The 22,237-nt window shown below is 42.0% G+C and overlaps 2 protein-coding genes across 5 annotated transcripts in view; one reads left to right on the forward strand and one right to left on the reverse strand.

The window, feature by feature from the left end:
- efcab5 (EF-hand calcium binding domain 5) overlaps positions 1-8,308 on the reverse strand; it is a 28,901-nt gene extending 20,593 nt beyond the window's left edge. Inside the window, exons 1-7 of one of the 4 annotated variants that reach the window (XM_008120336.3) lie at positions 8,111-8,308; positions 5,707-5,831; positions 3,768-4,326; positions 3,077-3,233; positions 1,304-1,358; positions 566-636; positions 273-428 (exon numbers count right to left, since the gene is read on the reverse strand). In XM_008120336.3, coding sequence (XP_008118543.2) covers positions 273-428; positions 566-636; positions 1,304-1,358; positions 3,077-3,233; positions 3,768-4,318 — 990 coding nt within the window. In that variant the 5' untranslated portion in view covers positions 4,319-4,326; positions 5,707-5,831; positions 8,111-8,308. Of the gene's footprint in view, positions 1-272; positions 429-565; positions 637-1,303; positions 1,359-3,076; positions 3,234-3,767; positions 4,327-5,006; positions 5,646-5,706; positions 6,064-8,110 lie in introns of those variants that run through there. The other 3 variants (XM_008120337.3, XM_016997283.2, XM_062959257.1) reach the window with 3 other exon arrangements.
- A 36-nt stretch (positions 8,309-8,344) lies between these two features.
- Positions 8,345-22,237, forward strand: part of ssh2 (slingshot protein phosphatase 2) — a 69,926-nt gene continuing 56,033 nt past the window's right edge. The window contains exon 1 of the mRNA XM_062959263.1: positions 8,345-8,484. Coding sequence (XP_062815333.1) covers positions 8,422-8,484 — 63 coding nt within the window. The 5' untranslated portion in view covers positions 8,345-8,421. The remainder of the gene's footprint in view (positions 8,485-22,237) is intronic.

The following is a 22,237-nucleotide window of genomic DNA, read 5'->3' on the forward strand; positions in this document are numbered from 1 at the left end:
AAGGACAGACAACACAAACAGAGATAAAGGTAGTTTTTTCCATCTTATTTCCGGCATCTTGGCTGGGTGTGTGTGTGTGTGTGCTGTGGCTCTATCTTACATGTCAAAGAGCTTTACTCCGATTGATGTCCTTAAGGGCGCCTTTGTTACCTCCCCGCTAAAAGTGGTATCTATTTATCTACTTGCATTTCTACTCGCATTTTCGACCTGCTGGGTGGGCAGGTGAGCTGGGGCTAATGGTGGGTGCTCATCCAAGGGATCTATGGATCTACCTGTCCGTGGTCGCAGTCAAGGAAGAGCTGGACAAACATCTGCCTCCAGACGTCGTGCCTGATGGCGTCTCGGGCATCGTTGGCGCATTGAAGTAGATGTCTCAGCAGCTGTTCAAACTGGTCGCTGTTGAAATTCTTGACGTAGGAAAGGAGATACTGAGGGACGGAGACAGAGGAAGGATCTAGAATTAGTCAATCAATCAATAGTCCACCTTTATCTCAGACTGGTTGACAAAGATTCAAAAGGAAGTTATTATTAATCTCCTGCTACAACCAGGATGTGGTTGAGTTACCTCTATGCACTCCTCTTCGTTCACCTTCACCTCCAGCGTCCCGACTGCTTCCAGGGGCCTGGCATAGCTCCCTATGGAGATGAATAACATTGGACAGAGAGGAAGAGGATGATTCCCAGAATCTTTGCACAGAACCAGCATTCCCTTCCCACATCCCCAAATCCTACAACCTGAAGAGGCCGGGAAACGACGTTGCTAATATCAGATACCAAAACACACTTGCCGTATTACTCTAATTCTATTTTGAGGTGATATTCTTGGCTTTCGTGGGGACATCAATGGAGAAACGTGATGTTATTTGGTCATTCTCATGCTTTCCATGGGGAGTCAGAGAAGAGTAATGAGAGAAGCCCTTCCTGAAGCCAGGCAATACAATCTGAGCCCTCCCGACCGATGGCCATCCAGCCTCTGCTTCAACGCCTCCAAGAAGAAGCTTCCACCAGACTCTGAAGGAGACAGTTCCACTGTTGAGCAGCTCTCCTTACAGTTAGGAAGTTCTTCCTAATTTTCAGGTGGAATCTCCTTTCCTGTCATTTGAACCCATGGCTTCATTGAGTCCTAGTCTCTAGGGCAGCAGAAAGGGCAAGTGATTTGGATCAAGGCTTGGAGAGTTTGCATAAACTTCTACGGTTCTAGTCCTCATGGTTCTGAACAGAAATGGCTTCTCAATCAGTATCCTCCCTGCTTTTGATTATTTGGGGTCTTCAAAGTGAGGGAAGAAGACGAGCATGACTTTACCTGCTTCAGGTACTAAGCGCATGACTTCCAGGAATGACCTCAGGGCACTCTGGATCTGCAAGCAAAAGGACCCATTTCAAGGACTCAGACTCCCATCAGGTTTATTGGGAGCCTTTCCAATCCAGAATGCTGTCAGATTTCAACCATTTGAAAGAGGGCTTTATCATTTAGCCTGTAGGTTTTTAGGAATGGTGGGAGTTGAAATCCAAAACACCTGGAGGGAGGGCCGAAATTGGCCCAGGCCTGATTTAGAGGCATTGCTTGAACACAAAGTCCGCCTCTTCTTAACCATTGTTTGTGCATGTTCTGGCAAGTCACGATGCACAAACGGAGAGTCATGGGCCAGAGATGCAGGATTTCATGGTTTTTACAGAGGGATCATCGAGACAGCTTTGGAGCAGCTGCAACATGATGCAACTTTCCAGCGTTTGCCTTGATGCGGAGTTTTTGTTTCACTGTTGGGCAACAGCTCATTAAAAGGGAGGTAATATATAAATAGACACAGTCCAGGGCATAAAAGCTGCAATACGGTGCTGAATTTGGAAAAGATACTTCCTTCGCGTATGCAGAAGCTTAGCTGGGATCTCGAAGCAGGGCAGCGGAACCCAAATCACATCTGCGTGCGTGTCGGAACCTGAATGACAACCCGTTTTGTCAATACTGTATATAAAGCCAGTTGAAAACAACACACTTGCCTCCAATAGACAAGAGTTCTTTCTCCCACAGATATATAAACCCCACTTGCCTAGTTTCCAATAGACCTCGCAACCTATGAGGATGCCTGCCATAGATGTGGGCGAAACATCAAGAGGTAATGCTTCTTGAACCAGAAAACTCACAGCAACCCATAAATATACAATATATTGGATGTACTTATAATATTGATAATAATATTATAATGTAATACAATATTATACTAATTAATAATACAATATAATATTAATTGGGGCCCCTGGTGGTGGTGCAGTGTGTTAAAGCGCTGAGCTGCTGAACTTGCAGACCGAAAGGTCCCAGGTTCAAATCCCGGGAGCGGAATGAGCGCCCGCTGTTAGCCCCAGCTCCTGCCAACCTAGCAGTTCGAAAACATGCAAATGTGAGTAGATCAATAGGTACCACTCCGGCAGGAAGGTAACGGCGCTACATGCAGTCATGCTGGCCACATGACCTTGGAGGTGTCTACGGACAACGCCGGCTCCTCAGCTTAGAAATGGAGATGAGCACCAACCCCCAGAGTCGGACACGACTGGACTTAACGTCAGGGGAAAACCTTTACCTTTACATATAATATTAATTATATATTATATATTAAATGTAATATTACTAATAATATTACCATAAAATTATATAGTACAATATAGTAATTTAATGCTTATATTCTGCTATGCTAATAATATATTGTATGTACATTTGATTTGTAAACTGCTCTTTTGAGCAGTTTGTAAACTGCTCACCCTTCGGGGTGAGAAGAGCGGGATATAAATGTAATAAATAAAATAAAATAAATAAACCCAGTGATTCTGGCCATGAAAGCCTTCAACAACACATTCAAGAAATAAATATTTGAAGTAATGGGACCAATACAAAAGGGAGTATGACAGGGAGCAGGAGATGGCTTTTACGGCTCAGGAGGACATCGCCTTTAAGGTTCCTGTTAAAAACAACCAAAGTCCGTAAGGATAAATAGATGTGAAGTAGATGACAAACCATCCTTTGTCCCAAAAGGGAGACTCCGGAACTAACCACTCCGCCCAGTCGTCTTGCCCCAGTTCTTACCAGCTCAAGGGGAATGCGCCCAGTGATGTCCTGCGTCCACTCCCTGAACTGCATGCCCAGCGCCCGCCTCCGTATGTCCTTCACGTGGTCCTTGATCTTGTCCACTTCTTCCCGCTCGTGCCGCCTCTCTTCCACCAAAGCCTTCATCTCGGCGAGCCTGATGGGACCCAGACAGAATGCATCCCTCTTGCATTGAGTCATGGAAGAGACCCCCAAGGGGCCAACCACTCCAACCCCATTCAGCCAGGCAGGAAAAGCACCATCTCCAAGGATGGAGCCTCCATGGGACTCTGGGACATAGAGTTCCACTGCTGAACAGCTCTTCTCAAGGTCAGGAAGTTCTTCCTAATGTTCAGGTGGAATCGGATATCCCGACCCTTTTGGGACCGTAATCCCAAATCCGCTGGCTGAAACTTTGAGCATTTAGCCCAAATGTTGACGTTCTCCAGCTCTTCTGAAAACCCAAATGTCTAAAGGAAACATACTATACTTTTCAAGGCTGATGGAGATGACATCCCGCAAAAGAGGAGCTCCAGGTACAGCTTCCCCTTTTGCTTTGGCTCAGCACTAAGATGACCATATGACGCGGATCTTAATGCGCAAATTTAGCCCCAAAAGTGAGCATTCGATTTGAGCAAATATGGTACTTTTTGGATGAATGGGGATTGGTGGACGGGTCAGGCACACTCACTTGTGTTGCGTGGTCTTGGGCACCTTGGTCTTCAGCTCCTCCGTGACGGCCTTCACGCCCCGCTGGTAGGGATCCAAGGTTGCCGAAAGTTGGAAGGCCGGGTTGTTCCTCATCAGGTACTCCCCCAGAAAGGTAATGGGGTCGAACTTGCGGGGCTCCAGCTTCTCCAGGGCCTTCTTCCTCTCCGCCACCCGCAGCAGCTTCTCCACTCCGGGGACCAAGGTGGGAAGGAGCTTGTCCAGAAGGTAAGCCCGGGTTTCCAAGGCCGCTCGCTCGTCGTCGAACCACTCCCGGGCCAGAGCGTCCGGCGGCTCCTTCCTCTCTGTCTTCTTCTCCAAGGCCTTCTCCTGGTTGAACTTGGCCACCCTCCGCTCCTGCAGGTCCAAAGCCCTTGACTGGACACTCTTGTAGAAGACGGCCTTCCATCGGGCGTCCGTCTGCGGAGAGAGTGGCCGGACGGCAGACGGCGGCAGCAATGATTCCATCTCTGACGGCAAGTCTCTCAGTGTGCTTCTCTCCGATTCTTCCTCTGTCCTCTCTGACTCGGCCATGTTTCACTCTGAAAGCAAGAGCAAGGGCCCGTGTCTACACTGACCATTTGAATGCCCTTCATGCGCATCAGTGGTCTGTTGGTTTGTGCCATCACCATCCATGCCTCCCACTGGTTCCAGGATTTTCTCTGGAATTATTGTTGCAGACAGGAGTCATATAGATGTAGCATTATTATTATGATGCATATATCTGTATATATATTCCAATATATAAATAATATTAAATATTATATTATTATATGAATAATAAAAATAAATATTGCTTATTATTATTTATAATATATTATTATAGAAATTATAAATACAGTAGAGTCTCACTTATCCAAGCTAAACGGGCCGGCAGAACCTTAGATAAGCGACTATCTTGGATAATAAGGAGGGATTAAGGAAAAGCCTATTAAACATCAAATTAGGTTATGATTTTACAAATTAAGTACCAAAACATCATGTTATACAACAAATTTGACAGAAAAAGTTGTTCAATACGCAGTAATGTTATGTTGTAATTACTGTGTTTACGAATTTAGCACCAAAATATCACAATATATTGATAACATGGACTACAAAAATACATTGGATAATCCAGATCCTTAGATAAGTGAGACTCTACTGTATATAAATAATAAATATTGCTTATTATTATTTATAATATATTATTATAGAAATTATAAATACTCATGGTTTGCACCCTCATTCAATGTTTGCTGCAGATGGGAGTAATATAGAGATGTAGCATTATTATTATTATGCTTATATTTGTATATGGAGCCTTCGGTGGCACAGTGTGTTAAAGCGCTGAGCTGCTGAACTTTCAGACCGAACGGTCGCAGGTTCGAATCCGGGGAGCGGAGTGAGCGATCGCTGTTAGCTCCAGCTTCTGCCAACCTAGCAGTTCAAAAACATGCAAATGTGAGTAGATCAATAGGTACCGCTCCAGTGGGAAGGTAACAGTGCTCCATGCAGTCATGCCAGTGGCCACATGACCTAGAGGTGTCTACGGACAACGCCGGCTCTTTGGCTTAGAAATGGAGATGAGCACCAACCCCCAGACTGACATGACTGGACTTAACGTCAGGGGAAACCTTTACCTATATTTGTATATATTTCAATATATAAACAATAGAAAATAATATTATTATTTATAATATTTTGTATGAATAATTATGTATGTATTTGGAAACTTCAGCTGGTCCAAAGAACCAGGCCTGGCAACGATTTGCATCAAAAGAGAGTAAATCTGCCCTTGGAATATGTGTGCATCTGCACTGTAGGATTAACACAATTTTATACCAGATTGCACTTCTACATGGGATCCTGGCAGTGTGTGTGTATGTAGATATATATTAAAATAGGAAGAGCTGTATGATGTGAGGCACAAAGCCACTTACTTGGGACGCCCAGGCCTCTCTGGCGCTCTTGGATGCTGTGTATGTTTGGCGGTGCTAAGCAACGAGGCCCTTCAAAGGCCACTCACCCCCTTCGAGGCGGGCCACTTCCCATCAGGGTGACATCACTACGTGATTAGATTGATTCCAAAAGGAGGGAAGAGAAAGAAAGGCATGATGTTATTTGGCAAAGGAGAGATACGTCATTCTTCCTGGGGGTTAAACTGACATATTAATGGACTTCTTGCCTCCCACCTTAAATATATTATTGTTGTTATTGTTGCTGTTGCCCTGCTTTCCTCTCCTAAAGAGTATTCAAAGCTGCGGATGAAAATATTATTGGCTAACTTCTTCCTATTATGATTATGTTTCTATTTATTATATTTATTCTTCCCATATAATAATAATAATAATAATAATAATAATAATAATAATAATAATTCAAAGACTCTGGCAGAAACCAGTACAGGTGGTCCCAGTGGTGATCGGCACGTTGGGTGCCGTGCCAAAAGATCTCAGCCGGCATTTGGAAACAATATGGGATGGGAATATTATCTTAACCGGGCATTATTAGTCTTATTATCTTAATACTACCTTGGGCCATTGGTGTCTCCTTAGCAGTGGGAGCTATAGCTGTTTGTGGAAATGGACACCCCAACCACACACATATATACAGATTTTCACTTTTATTATGTGTATAGAGATAGTATGTGTATGTGTGTGTATGTATATGTATATAATAATAATATTATAATACTTTATTTTTATACCCTGCCTCCATCTCCCCGAAGGGACTCGGGGCAGCTAACATGGGACCAAGCCCAGATAAAACAATAAAACATAGAAAATAATACTGATAATAATAATAATTTTCTTTTTATACCCCGCCTCTGTAGTCCTACCCAAAGAGGACTCAGAGCGGCTTACATGGGGCCAAGCTCGAATAAAAACAATAGCAATATAAAACACAACAAACATCAAATGCAACACAGCTATTAAAATCAACATTCCAAAACAAAACAAAAGAAATAATCATGTTAAAAGCATATTAAAATTTGGATTTGGCACCCGAATAAAAGGATAAAAATGAACTAGGTAAAGTAGAGTGTGTAAATATATATATATTTATAATATTATATATTATATTTATTATATACTACTAATTATACAATATAATAATATTAAATATATATTATATATTAAATGTAATATTACTAATAATATTACCATATAATGATATAGTACAATATAGTAATTTAATGTTTATATTGTGCTATGATAATAATATATTCATTTGATTTGTAAGCTGCTCTGAGTCCCCTTCAGGGTGAGAAAAGCAGGATATAAATGTAGTAAATCAATATATATATATATATATATATTTTCCCTCAGGTCTCTGTTATTTAAAAAAAACCTGATATATTATGATGATGTAGAGTCTCACTTATCCAACACTCACTTATCCAACGTTCTGGATTATCCAACGCATTTTTGTAGTCAATGTTTTCAATATATCATGATATTTTGGTGCTAAATTCGTAAATACAGTAATTACTACATAGCTTTACTGCGCACTGAACTACTTTTTCTGTCAAATTTGTTGTAAAACGTGATGTTTTGGTGCTTAATTTGTAAAATCATTACCTATTTTGATGTTTAATAGGCTTTTTCTTAGTCTCTCCTCATTATCCAACATATTCGCTTATCCAACGTTCTGCCGGCCCGTTTATGTTGGATAAGTGAGACTCTACTGTATTATGATTATTCTATTCTTTTTGTCATTGAGCCACTCCTTTGCGCTTCACGTGAATCTACCACATGCCAAAATATACAATCCTGTGCTTTTCTTTTATATTATATTAATATAATATAAATAGATTAATAATTATATAGATATATATATTTATATAATATTATTATATTAATAAACAGAAAAGGGTACTCAATGGCTACAATAAAACCCCTCCAGAGATGCAACAGTTTGTGCTAAATTATCCTGCAGATCTTTTTCCAATATATATATATATATATATATATATATATATATATTATTGTAATATATTATATACACTACAACTTATGATATAGTACAATAATATACTGTACTGGTAGTGTATTATATATATTGTGGTATAATAATATAGTACAATATAATAATATAGAATAATAATATAATATATATTATATTTTACATGTAATATTACTAATAATATTACAATATATTGATACAGTACAATATAGTAATTTATTACCAGTATTGTACTATGCTAATAATATAATATTGTATGTAAATTTAATTTGTAAGCCACTCTGAGTCCCCTTCGGGGTGAGAAGGACGGCATATAAATGTAGCAAATAAATAAATAATCTAATCTAATATAATAAATGCCTATTATACGTATATAACCTGTAATATGACTAATAATATTATAGGAGCCCCCCTAATAAAGACAAAGCTCTGCTTTGGCAGCGAGAGAGTTAACCCTTTTCGGTGGGCGGGGCGATACAAGTGGGAGGGCGCGAGAAATGGGTGGGTGGGGCCTAGCAGTGGCGGCGGTTGACAGGTGGCGCATGCGCGCTGGTGCCTCATTGTACCCGGCCGCTCCTCAGTCGGCGAGAGAGTGTCAGAGGGGGAGGACGCGCGCTGTCTCCGCTCTGGGTCTCCTCATGGAGTAGGGAAGGTGAAACCCGGCCGGCCGGGGAAAGGCGGCCGCCCCGATGGCGCTGGTGACGGTGCAGCGCTCGCCGACCCCGAGCGCCACCTCCAGCCCCTGCGCTTCGGTAAGTCGCTCGCTAGGGGAGAGGAGAAAGAGGCAGCGGAGACGGGGGCGCATGCGCAAAGGCGCCAGCCGGGCTGGCCCGCACCCCTGCGCATGCGCCTCGGCTCGCCCCCCTCTCTTTCCCCCCTCCCAACCCCGCTTCCCTTTTGGAGGTGTTTTGTCCCCCTCCCCTTGCCGTCCTCTCTTTCCCCCCTCCCTTTCTCCATCTCTGTGACAGCTGCAATGAGGAGAAACCATTCATTCAGTCAGCCAGTCAAAAAATTATGCCTTCTTCCCACTTCCAATTAATTTTTCTTTTCTTTAATTATCTAAATGAATAAATTGGGAAGTGTTCTGAGAGATAATTTAGCCTAAACTGTTGCATCTCTGTTTTATGTTTGTTTTAAATTACATCCATTCTCTTCCTCTGTTATTAATATAATAAAGTCTAATTAGGTTTGGGCTAAAATATCTCTCAAATCATATCTAATAATAATAAAACTTTATATAACAGTAGAGTCTCATTTATCCAACACTCACTTATCCAACGTTCTGGATTATCCAACACATTTTTGTAGTCAATGTTTTCAATATATCATGATATTTTGGTGCTAAATTCGTAAATACAGTAATTACTACATAGCATTACTGCGTATTGAACTACTTTTTCTGTCAAATTTGTTGTATAACATGATGTTTTGGTGCTTAATTTGTAAAATCATAACCTAATTTGATGTTTAATAGGCTTTTCCTTAATCTCTCCTTATTACCAACGTATTCGCTTATCCAACGTTCTGCCGGCCCATTTACGTTGGATAAGCGAGACTCTACTGTATTATTATTTATTTTATTAATGACTGTTTACTGGTGGGACTGTAATAAAATTAGATTATTATACTATTATATTATTTTGTATTACTATTAATATTATATTGTATTATGATATAATATTATTATTATAGGTATATGTAATACATTATTAGTTTAGCACAATATTAGTACAATAGAGTCTCACTTATCCAAGCTAAACGGGCCGGCGGAACCTTGGATAAGCAAATATCTTGGATAATAAGGAAAAACCTATTAAACATCAAATTAGGTTACGATTTTACAAATTAAGCAACAAAACATCATGTTACACAACAAATTTGATAGAAAAGTAGTTCAATATGCAGTAATGTTGTAATTACTGTATTTACGAATTTAGCACCAAAATATCATGATATATTGAAAACATTGACTACAAACATTCATTGGATAATCCAGAACCTTGGATAAGCTAGTCTTGGATAAGTGAGACTCTACTGTAATAACAAAACTTCATATTATTATTATTTATTTTATTAATGACCATTTACTGGTGGGACTGTAATAAAATTATTATTATTATATTATATTATTTTGTATTACTATTAGTATTATATAGTATTATGATATAATATTATTATTATAGATATATGTAATACATTATTAGTTTAGCACAATATTAGTATTATATATTATTATATTGTTTTATTTCACTATACTGTAGTATTATTCATAATGTTACATGTGATATATAATATAGAATTATTATATTATATTGGATATATTGAGGGGCTCCCGAGTGATGCAGCAGGAGACACGATGGAGCTGTTTCTTCTTGGGTGCCCCCTCTTCACACTGGGCTCTTCCAGACAGGCCCTATATCCCAGGATCTGATCCCAAGTTTTCTACTTTAAACTGGATTATATGAGTCCCCACTGCCAAATAATCTGGGATAAACAGAAAATCTGGGTTCTGATCCTGGGATATAGGGCCTGTCTGGAAGGGCCATCTGAGGCTCCAGAGTGTGTGTATGTGTCTATGGGGAAAGATGGTATGTGTGTGTGTGTGTGGTGTATTACCTTGAATAGACCCTTCCTAGCAACCGTTGGCTCTCAAAATCTGCCTCTTTTGTGGTTTTAGCTTTAGGTATAGTTTTAAGCAGTTATGGATTGTAATTGTTCATTTTTAAAAATACCAATGATGTTTAATTCCATTTTAATATTTGTACGTTTGTGGATTTTACATTGTATTGAAATGCTTTTAATGTAAACCGCTTTGTGTCTCCTTTGTAGAGAGGAAAAGTGGGGTATAAATAAACAATAACAATAACAATAATAATAATAATAATAGTATTTTAGACATGGAAAAGGGCTGTATTTTCAGGTGTGTATTAGTAAGAGGTACCTATGTACCTGATGATATGTTTCTCTCTCCATAAATCAATATTCTTTTATTTTTGCATATTAGAAAGGATGCCTTTTTATTGCTATGTATTTATTTTTAACACATACATGCCCATAAGCATAACGCCTTAGGAGGCATTGGAGGAGGAATGGATATGGGACTCTTTGCTGATGTGCTCCATCTCCTTGCTGAGAGAAAGACAAGATTACAATACAATTATGATTACTTGCAGTTATCTCCTTGCCCTTCTGCTTAAGCCTTCCCTCTGTTTTGCAAAGATCTTTGAAAAGGTGCCTTTTTGTAGGCCTATTTGAAGCTTCAGCCTGTTTGTTCAGTTCCCCAATTCCCACCTATCTTTAGTCCCACCTATGTGTCATATTTAAAAGGATACCTGCCTTTCCCTACTATATGCTAAGCATTTTGGGGTGGTCTGAGCATGTCAGCTTCATATCAGCGCACGCTATTGCCGACTAGTAGTCTTTTTTTTGCAGGTCTCCATGGGCAACTGAAGCCCATTGGTTCATTCATGCGTTTCGTTCATCTTTCGATTCCCTGAAAGGAAGCTTTAACCGAGGTAGACGAAGCAGGCATCTTGCTATTTATTTGCAAGAAGGCTGCGTGTCTTTTCGTTGCTGCACACACGCACACATACACACATGCAGAATCACATGCTTTTCCTTTCTTGTTTTCTTCATTTTACGTAGGATAATATCTTCGAAATACAGGGTGCATTGAAGGCTGTAGCCCATTCAGCCTCCTCTTCCAAGACAGGCCTGTAGTCGTGGAAACACTAGTATTTTATGCAAAGCTATATCTTTCTTTCTTTTTTTAATCCATTAAAAACAGTGTCCTTCCTTGTATACTGGGGCTGAAATACAGGGTAAATGAGCTGCTGTTATCTATTCAGACCTGAAAAATGCCATATTCAATGCAGACACAATTACCCAGTTTCTGCCTATCCTCTTGATTATTATTATTTTGCAAAGATATGCCTTTTTTTTACAAAAAGGAAGAGGGTTTCTTTTTCCATAAATACATTTGCATGCTGGATGTTTTTCTGCCAAGCATTTTTGCTTGTTTTCCACTAAAAAGCATGTACATTTTAGATGTCATTTTGCTATATCTCTTAGACACATTACTTTTAAGGCAGAAAACATTTTCTTGTGTTGTCGAAGGCAACAATCAGCACCAGCTAACACTTCCCAACAAAGGAGTCCCCCAGGCAGGAAGCAGCCAGGCAAGGCCATTTAGTGCTAATCAAGGTGGCTAATGGCAACATTCACACTTGCCTCCAACAGACAAGAGTTCTTTCTCTCACCCTGGACATTATTCTACAGATATATAAACCCCACTAGCCTGGTTTCCAACAGACCTCACAGCCTCTGAGGATGCCTGCCATAGATGTGGGCAAAACGTCAGGAGAGAATGCTTCTAGAACATGGCCATACTGCACAGAAAATGCATAGCAACCAAATATTTTCTTGCTTACATTATCTTATACATAATTTTTGGAGAGTAAATCTCTTTGAATTAATGGGAGTTTAATCACAAGTATTTATTATTTACTGCATTTCTATACTGCTTTTCTCACCCCCGGTGGTGCAGCGGGTTATACTGCTGAGCTGCTGAACTTGCTGACCGAAAGGTTGGTGGTTCGAATCCGGGGAGCGGAGTGAGGTCCCACTATTAGCTCTAGCTTCTGCCAACCTAGCAGTTCGAAAACATGCAAATGTGAGTAGATCAATAGGTACCACTTCTGCGGGAAGGTAACGGTGCTCCATGCAGTCATGTTGGCCACATGACCTAGGAGGCGTCTATGGGTAAGGCCAGCTCTTCGGCTTAGAAATGGAGATGGGCACCAACCCCCAGAGTCGGACACGACAATAAAAGATGGTAACTATAATATTGCAGACAAATCTAAAAAGACCTAATTCATAATAGTGTGCTAGAGAGGTGAGAAATGCATACATGCTTTATTGTACCATTTGAATTTTTTTCTTGCTATGCAAATTCACTCCTGTCAATATTCACACATGACAAACCATGGTATGGCTTTTGGTCTAGTCATCCTGTGTAAATTTGCTTTAGTTAAAAAGGTATGGTGAGTTGAAGCCTGACATAGCACCATTAGAAGCCACTGGGTTGCTGTGAGTTTTCCGGACTGTATGGCCATGTTCCAGAAGCATTCTCTCCTGATGTTTCGCCCACATCTGTGACAGGCATCCTCCACCATTTGTTATGTTTGAATCTTGGCTTTGATTCAGCCATCTGAATCAAAAAAAAATTCTGGCTCATCCCTGAATTTCTCCTAAAATTCAGCAGACACACAAGAAGGACAAAAGCACACCTGAAATAGGGAGGGCAAGACCTGTTTCTTGGGAGGCCTGCTGAGAAATCACGAATTGGTGACTCTTGGGACAAATATGCCTCCTTCCCACAGATTTGGACCCTGTTTCATTCCCTTGGCAACTCTTGGGAGACCTGTATTGTCCTTTGATCTTCGCACAACCTTGTCTTCTGCTGATTCTGGTGCTGAGTCTAGTCTTGTGATTCTGTTACAGAGCAGCAGAGAGAAGAAGTTCCTGTTTAGGATACTGGGATGCTGCTCAGATTGCTGCTTACCGTTTGTTTCATTTGAGTGGGCCCAGGTCACTGTGATGCAGGTTAGCCAAGTGGTTTCCTAAAAATCATTTTAGGAATAAAGTGAACTGAATTAAACAAGCAAATATGGCTTTGGCTTCAGTGGTCGCCGTGGCCATAAGGACAGGCTCTCTTAAATACCTTTTTGATTTTCTCATGAGGCTTTCCCCATGTGACAATGATATTATGATTAGGAGGCTCTTTCCCTTCCACTTCACCTGCTTCCCTATTAATGCTAACGAGCTCCGTTTATTGCCTCCTAAAGTATGGTTTTATGCAAATGTCACAGTGTCCAAGGAGCCTTCGCAAGAGGGTCAAGCTGCTTGAAATGCCCTTGGGCTGAGAAGAAGAGCGCTGAGGCTTTCTGGTTTCCCCTTTGCTGGTTGCCGTAAAAGAGACCAGGCAAGAGTGACCCTATGTTTGACTTCATCTAGTCAGAAATTCAGCAAATGTGTTCACATAGCCAGATGTTTCATGCTTACCTATGGTTTTGGTAATCTCTAGCCATATTTTATTTCTTGTGTCAGAAGTGAATTGCGGGTATAGTTAAAATGTATTTTAAAAAACACAAACAAAGGCAAAACTTGACGTTATACTACATTTCCTTTGACCAGAAGTTGGCCACTTGGAGCACCTCCAGTGTCGCTCTGAGAAGGTCCTTTATTGTGCATGTGGCAGGGCTCAGGCTGCATTGCAGTAAGTCGTCTGTGGTTTGCTCTTCCCCACACTGACATGTTGTGGACCCACTTTGTAGCCCCCTTTCTTAAGACTGGCTCTGCATCTCGTGGTGCCAGAGCAGTCTGTTCAGCACCTTCCAAGTCGCCCAGTCTTCTGTGTTCCCAGAGGGGAGTTCCTCATCAGCCACTGATTGAGGTTCCGAGTTGTAACCTGCCACTTTTGGACTCTCACTTGCTGATGTGTTCCTGCAAGTATCTCTGTAGATCTTAGAAAGCTGTTTCTTGATTTAAGTTGTTGGCTGGTATATGAACAGAGGATGGGCCGGAGATGTCACTGCCTTGGTTCTTTCGTTACAGGCTGCTACTTTCCGATGGATGTCAGATCATGCAATACTAGCTAAACAGTATAATTTCTCCAGTAGTGTGGGGCATAGACATCCTGTGATAATGCGGCATGTCTCATTAAGAACCACATCCACTGTTTTAATGTGGTGAGATGTATTCCACACTGGGCATGTGTATTTAGCAGCAGAGTAGCAAAGCGCAAGGGCAGATGTCTTCACTGTATCTGATTGTGATTCCCAGTCAGCTTTCATATGATATTTCTAGTACACACCTTTTGTTTGATATTCAAACAGTGCTTCTTATAAGTCAGAGCACGGTCCGGAGTAACTCTCAGGTTTGTCTCATACCAGAAGCAATTTGCAGAACAAAGATTAAACAGAAGTGGAAGTTTTAAAATTTGTGATTAAAACTGACTGGGTAGGCCTGCCCCGGAGAGAGGTATTCAAATGTGTTTTAATGTATATCCCACAAATGTATGGGTTATACATTGCTTCTTTAATTTATATCCCAAGTTTTATCCCAATATTCGGCCCAATGTGGCTTACATTGTGGGGTTAAATTGAATAGACTTAGAACAGTTCCAAAACAAACCTTATCTCGTGTTAACTTTTGAATCTTGCAGATTTTGAAATATATGTTTTTCATGTGTTGAGTCGAAAACCTTCTGGGCTGCTTCTCTCCCATCAGATTTAAGCCTTTGTTCCATTTCCTTCCTGACATCTAAGGTTTTAACCGACTTCCCACTCAGCCACCCACCCCTTTTTCCGCGTCTTCCAAGCTGTGTTTCTCCGCATGGCGCTACAAAACCTTGTCTGTGCAGAGACCTCTGGGGAAAACGCAGCTGCCGCAAGTCATCTGACCAACATGGGTTATATACCAATGCCGTCTCCCACTGTTGAAAAAGAGCTTGTGGTTTCCCAAATATGTGGTTGACTCTAACCTTGCAGAGCGTGCATACCTTGCCACCCCTCTTGGGCTATTTCCTAGCCCAAGCCACCCATTGCTTTAAAAATTCCCCAGCCAGGCCTTTTCTGTGTTGTCCCACTTTCTCCCTCAGGTATCTCAAATGCTTGGAGGGCAAGCAAACATCATTTGACCATCTCAAGCATTTTGAATCCAGCCTTTAAGCTCAACATGCTCCACTGTCTGTTAATTGTGCTGCTAAAGTGTTATTAGTTCATTTGCACTTGACTTTTATTTGGGTGTTTATGTACACCTTGGGGTGGTGTTCTGTGGTGATGTTTATTAGGGATTTTTATAGTCCGTAATCCATCTCTGGGCAACAGAAATATCTTTGTGGCCTTGTTGTTGTGAGTGTTTGCCAGGAAATGGACCCACGTCGATTTAAATGCCATGTTTCTAGTTCTGAAGAGTGAGAAAGGAAAGAAGCAGGTGATGTCGCTGCTGCCGTCCTGGAAGACCATGATCCCAATGGACTGCCAGCTCTGTGTTCAGTTTGCAAAGGGGCCTTGAGAGACAAGCTCCCTTGGAAATGGTTTATTTCTGTCCTTCATTTGTAGATCTTAGAAAGCTGTTTCTTGATTTAAGTCGTTGGCATGTTGGCTGGTATACAAACAGAGGGTGGGCTAGAGATGTCACTGCCTTGGTCCTTTCATTATTGGCTGCTTCGTCCCGACATATGTCAGGTGGTGCAATACCGACTAAACAGTATAATTTCTCCAGTGGTGTGGGGCATAGACATCCTGTGATAATGTCTCATTAAGAGCCACATCCACTGTTTTAACGTGGTGAGATGTGTTCCACGCTGGGCATGCATATTCAACAGCAGAGAAACCAGCTTGCTGTGGGATCATACATGGGTCTATTTTTTCTATAATTCTATGCAAAATAAGTCTCTCCAGAACTTTGTAAAGATGGCACAACAATGTTGGCTGTACAGTTGCCCAGGAGGACTTGAGGATTTCTTAGCTCCTCCATTGGAAGTCATTTGTTCAATGGAGTTTGGTATTTCTCTAGAAGATTCTTGCACAGATTGAGATGGGTGTGGGCCGAAATCCAGAAACAAGAGGCACGCAACCCCTCCAGGCTTACCAGTTATGAAAAATTGGGTTTGGCCCTTTGGTATTTACAGATGAAATACTTGGCCTTTTTTCTTGCTCTTTTTTTTTCTAAGAAGAACAGGGTGCCCAATCCTCAACTGTATCTCCATGGCCCGTTTCCCTTCTCCAATAGTCTTTTGCCTGAGGGCAGGGGAGGCGTTTGACCCAGAAGAGAGTGGAGACGTTTGTTTTACTTCTGACAAAGGCCAATTTCCTTCTCTGCTGCTTTTTCCCTCTGCGGTCCCCCAAAACATAGGAAGTGTAAGAATGTCGCCCTTTCAGAAGCCACGTTCTTCTCTAAATTTAGTCACAGAGAGGTTGAGATGATGGTTCTCAGCACTGAGTGAATAGTTGGGGATGAGCGGAGCATGGCAGCTATAATAAGGATCTCAGATTGGGCTATTTAAAGGGAAAAGTTGCCCCTCATTCAAATGGTTTGGCTGGAGGAGGGTTAGGAAAAGGAAGTCTTCAGGGCCGAAGAAGAAAATGCCTTGAGAGTAGGTGTCACCAGAGGCCCCAAAGGTGCTCTGAGCCAATAAACATTCCACAGCCAGGTTCAGGTTCAATCTCCTGGATGCCAGCCACACCAAGTTTCTTAGCCACATTGCAATGGCTGTTTATTATTTATTATTATTACAACATTTATATCCCGCCCTTCCCACCCGAGAGGGGACTCAGGCAGCAATGAGGGTTTGCCTTGCAAACCTTGGCAGCAATGAGGGTTTGCCTCGCTAGCGCCAAGATAAATGCTGCACCATGAGATTGCGTATTTGGGGCAACAAGGATGGCAAAGAGTCAAGAGCGAAGCCTTCCGTCTGATTAAGACATAATGATCTGTCTTGCTTGGGTAGGCGAGGTGTGAATCACATCCTTCCCTCAGCCCACTGAGAGAGCAGAGGCGCTCGTAATAGCATTTTTATATATCTCCATAAAGTATTATTTGTTTGTTTGAAGCCTTGTTTTTTCCCCTGACCGCATTCTTTAGTCCTAAGGAATCAGTAGAGACATGCCTTGCCTTCGGGGGTTCAGTCGTAGAGGCACGGCGTAAAAGGCGGCGTAAAAGGAAAAGGGAGGTGGAAGAGAAAACACCGGTTTTAACAACCATTTCAACTTTGGCTGACCCTGTGAATGGACTTGCAGGCTGTCCCCAAGTTACAAACATCCAGCTTACAAATGAGCCATAGTTAAGAACAGGGGTGAGAGAAGTCTTCCCCTCGGAAGGAAGGGAAATTCACTCCTGGAAGTTATTATCATGAGGAAAAGGGGTCTCCAATGAAGCTTTATCCCCAATCCTTGTTTCCACAACAAACCAAATGGTTCAAAATCCAATGATCATGAGATGACATCTTCTGAACAGGGCACAGGCAGCAAAGGAAATGCCACAGGGATGTTTACCCTTCCTTATGATATCCAAAGATCTATCTTGCTGCCATGGATCCACATGATTCCATTTCCTGAAGTGTTGGGCCATTAGAATCTGATGACTGTCTGAGAACCTGGCTAATGTCCAGCTAATGCTGGGATGCCCCTTGCACTTAAACCTTGCCTTATAAATGCCTAATTCCATTAACGGATGGGCCAGTAATCTGGCTTTGTAATAGGGCACCGGGATGTTGGGCTCAGACTGGCTGCCTATCCCTTGATATTTTCCTACTTATTTAAACCAATGTTAAATATTGCAGCCACAAGACCTGTGGAGTCTAAATTTTTTTTAAATCCACCACTATACTGTAATTCCCATAATCCCTGACCAATACTGGATGGAAATGGGTAGTCCCAAAACATCTGTAGTGAATTAGGGGTTTGGTGAGGCAAAAATACAGTCCAGCATCGTTGTTAGGTGACCGTGTATTTCTCTGGTCTTCTTTTTCCAAAATGTACACTCTCCAGATTTCAAACTGAAGCAAAGGCGTCTTTCTTTCCTCCTCCAAACTATGCCTGGAACGAATGCTTTCCATGCCTCGTGTTTTTGTTGGGTTTCGCTTTTGGATGCTTGCTCCTGCTTCGTGTTTGGCGTCTTTCAGAACCCGGTAGAAAAGGATGTGGTCTGAACAGCGTACGGGTCGGAAACCAGGCATTGCTCCCCCCGTTTGAGTCTCTCTGACATTTTTCTCAGCCTCTGGCTGGTCTTCGTGACTTTGGCAACTGTCAGAGAAGTCCCAAAGTTCAGCTCCGGTGACGCTGAATGGCCCTGCCAAAAAGAGTGTATGTGTGTGTTCATGCTTCTCTTTCTTTTTTTCATATTTCCTGCAGGGTGGAGTCTGTTTTGACTTGAGTCAGTGACTAATGAGTTGCACATGGCCATTGAATCAAGGAGCGAGTTTTCTTCCGCCTGCCAATGAGTAGCTTGGGAAACATGCACACACACGGAAGAATCATAGAGTTGGAAGGGACCCTCAGGGGCCATCCAGTCTAACCCTATTCTGCCAGGCAGGAAGACACCATTCTCCCTGTTGAATTGTTTGGGTCAATTTTAGCCCGGCCCTCCATTCTCTTAAAGCCATGTTGAAGTCCGACTTCTGATTTTTCAAATCCTCACTTTCTGATGCCTTGCTCTTTGGACACTTGCAAATTACATGTTTTATCAATGTGACGCTCTTTCGTCAGCTCTTCTTGCCTTTGAGGCTTGTTTTGGATTGCTTGTATGTGCGGTCCCAAGAATTGCATTGTTTTTCGTCCTGAGGAGGCACTAGGAGCTGTTTTATGTCATCTCAATTTTCTTTGTGGTTGTCTGCCTGTATTACATGTGTGCAATTTTCTTCCTTCCCTTTTCTTTTTCTGATCTTTGGTGGGGAACAACGTGTTTTGACGGCATGACAATCTCTACAAACAGACTGACCACCACAGCCTATAATTTGGTCTCTTGGCAGCTTGGCCAACAGACCAGCAGACTGGTATCACGGATGTGGTGCTTCTGCCTCTTTCTTCAAGTTGCCCATGTGGCTACTAGTGAAACTCCGTCCAAAATGTCCTATATTTTTCCCATATCCCTCCTGAAAAAAACTGCCTTCGGACCCAAGCCAAAGGCAACCCAACAAAGGAATGTTTCCACCAGATTGCCCGCTGGCTTCTTCCTCCTGTTTCCATTTTCCCTGGCATTCAATGCAGAGAACATGGGGCATTGTGGGCGTGATTGGATCCCCCAACCTACTTGGCACGTCGTCAGTTGTGGTTCTTTTCTCGGCACTTACTTCTTGAAACCAACAACAAGCTTGATGGCTAGGGGCTGTATGGTTCAACACTCTCTTGATCCATATCCCCATTGTGTGTTCATGATTTTGTACATGCATTTTCATATAAGTTTGTGCACTTTGGTTTAGCCAGCCATGCCCTTTCCTGGAAAGCGCCATTCCTTTCTTTCTCTCTATCCCTTTCCTCTTTTAGATTCCCATGGCATACAATTTGTGCCACAAAATTCTGTTCCATTCCTTCTGGGAAACTTTTTTCACATTGCTGGTTGATCCCAGTGGATTTGGGGTCCTCACTTTGGGACCCTTGGCACATTAGAGGCAAAGAGGGGATCAAGAAAGCAAGTAACACTCAGAATCCACCCAGATATCTACTGGAGCAACACAGCTTTGATCAGAAACAGGCTGGGTATCTGTTCAGTGGTTCCTCAGTATCTGAGGGGCTTGGATTCAGGCTCCCCACAACCCGTGGATGCTCACGTCCTATTATGTGCAATGTTGTAGTAAAATGGCAACATCAAGGTTGTGGAGTTTTGGATATTTTCAGGCCTAGATGGTGGAATCAGTTGATGCAGAATCAATGGCTACAAAAAGCCAACTGTGTATGTGTATATATACAGGCAGTCGCCGAGTTACAAACATCCAACTTGCAAACCACTCCTCATTAAGAATGGGGCTGAGACAACAGGAAGTGAGTCATTATCATGGGGGAAAGGGGTCTCCACTGAAGCTTTATCACCAATCCTTGTTTCCACAACAAGCCAAATTTGTCAAAATCCAGTTCTCGCAGGGATAGAAAGTGAACTGACATCTTCTGAACGGAGCACAGACATCAAAGGAAACACCACAGGGATGTTAACCCTTCCCTATGCGATACAAAGTTCATATATATTGGGGGCTGCCTGTATATATTTCCAAACACCTGTCTGGTTTGTTTGGAGCAATAGCTCGGCCTCCAAGAAGCCCAAATGTTTTTGGCTTTGCTGCACAAGAGGCAACCTTGGCTGCCCCAGTTTGGGGAAATAAGAGACTAGCTTCCTCCTTTCTGGTCGTGGGTGGCTCAGCTCCGAACATCGGTTTTAATTCTTTCACCTCTGCTTGAAAGCCAGAACCATTTGCGGAGGCGAAGCCTTTATACAGTGGTGCGGAGAAGGAACTTTGGGAATGGTTGTTGCTAGGTGCCTTCAAGTCGCTTCTGACTTTGGGAGACCCTTACTGAGTTTTCTTTGGTGGGGCTTGCCTTTGCTTTCCTCTGAAGCTGAGAGAGTGTGAGTTGTCAAATTTGCCCCTAGTCAAAGGGAGTGTTAGGAAGCCATGTGTTGTGGTGCAGTTGACCTTTTCTACGAAAGAATCGGCTTTGCAGTTGGCCGGGATGCTGATTTTTCTGGGTCTCTTCCTCCTGTCATCCCTCTCTCCTTTCCTGGCTCAACAACCCTTCAGTATTTACTGGTTAAACATGCTTGGGTTGCTTTTGAGGAAGCCGTTGGGTTTTTGTTACCCTGCGTCAGTGTAACACTCCTTTTATTTGCAGTGCAAATAAATAATTAAAACTCCAACGTACTTGTAAAACAAATTCATCCCCGGACCGCACAACCAAGTGGATTGCATTGCCCTGCTTTGCATGCTGAAAATTCAAGTTTCTCTTAATTTTTAGTATAAACCTTCAATTAAATCTTGGCAAGATAACCCTGTGACAGAAATGGCATTCATTTAAAGTGGATTTGAAGGCACAAAACCGCAAATATAGTGGTTGGAGTGTTGGTCATAGATTCCCCCAGGCAGGAAGCAGCCAAACTTTGAAGTTGCAAGACAAATTAATTCTAATCATGCTGGCCAATTGTAACATTGACACTTGCATCCAACAGACAAGAGTTCTTTATCCCACCCTGGACGTTATTTCACTGATATATAAAGCCCACTTGCCTAGTTTCCAAAACACCTCACAACCTCTGAGGATGCCTGCCATATATGTGGGTGAAACGTCAGGAGAGAATGCTTTTGGAACACGGCCATACAGCCCGGAAAACTCACAGCAACCCAATTCAAATCCCCTTTGGGTGATACTCTCTCAGCCTCAAAAAGGGAGGCCGTTTTGGATCATTTTTAGGCAAAGCCGGTGGATGTTGTGATCAATATATAAAGCACAGAGTACAACAAGCACATTTAATTGCAGTATATATTGATTTTTAACAGTTTTATTGGTCATTGAGCATTTTAGAGAGGGTTTTAATGACTCTTTCATACATTTTAATTGTTTAATTTGTAAATGCAAAGGCAGACTCATAAAAACATGGTAAATAAGTAAGAATAGTGGTTTGGGATTAAGACAGGTGGACTCAGTTGGGGAAATAGTCAGAGATGCTGCAAGGGAACATTTATGCCATGTGGATGCCATGCTTAGAGGTCCTTGAACACAAACATTCTTGCCTCCAGAGTTAACAAACAGCTCATAATTGGGAGGAATTTTATCGTGTGCATAATTGGGCCCCAATTTGCATATTTGTGGCTCATTAGCATCGCTCCGTGGGCCAGGAATAACAGTTCCCAGTCCGGCGAGGTTGGTATGTCCACTTGGCACCCTCTTTCCCTGGGACTCGAGCCTTGAATTTATTCTATGTTACAGGTTTTAAATGGTAATTAGTGATTGTTTTTAG

Source organism: Anolis carolinensis, unplaced genomic scaffold, assembly GCF_035594765.1.
Source record: "Anolis carolinensis isolate JA03-04 unplaced genomic scaffold, rAnoCar3.1.pri scaffold_7, whole genome shotgun sequence".
NCBI lineage: Eukaryota > Metazoa > Chordata > Lepidosauria > Squamata > Dactyloidae > Anolis > Anolis carolinensis.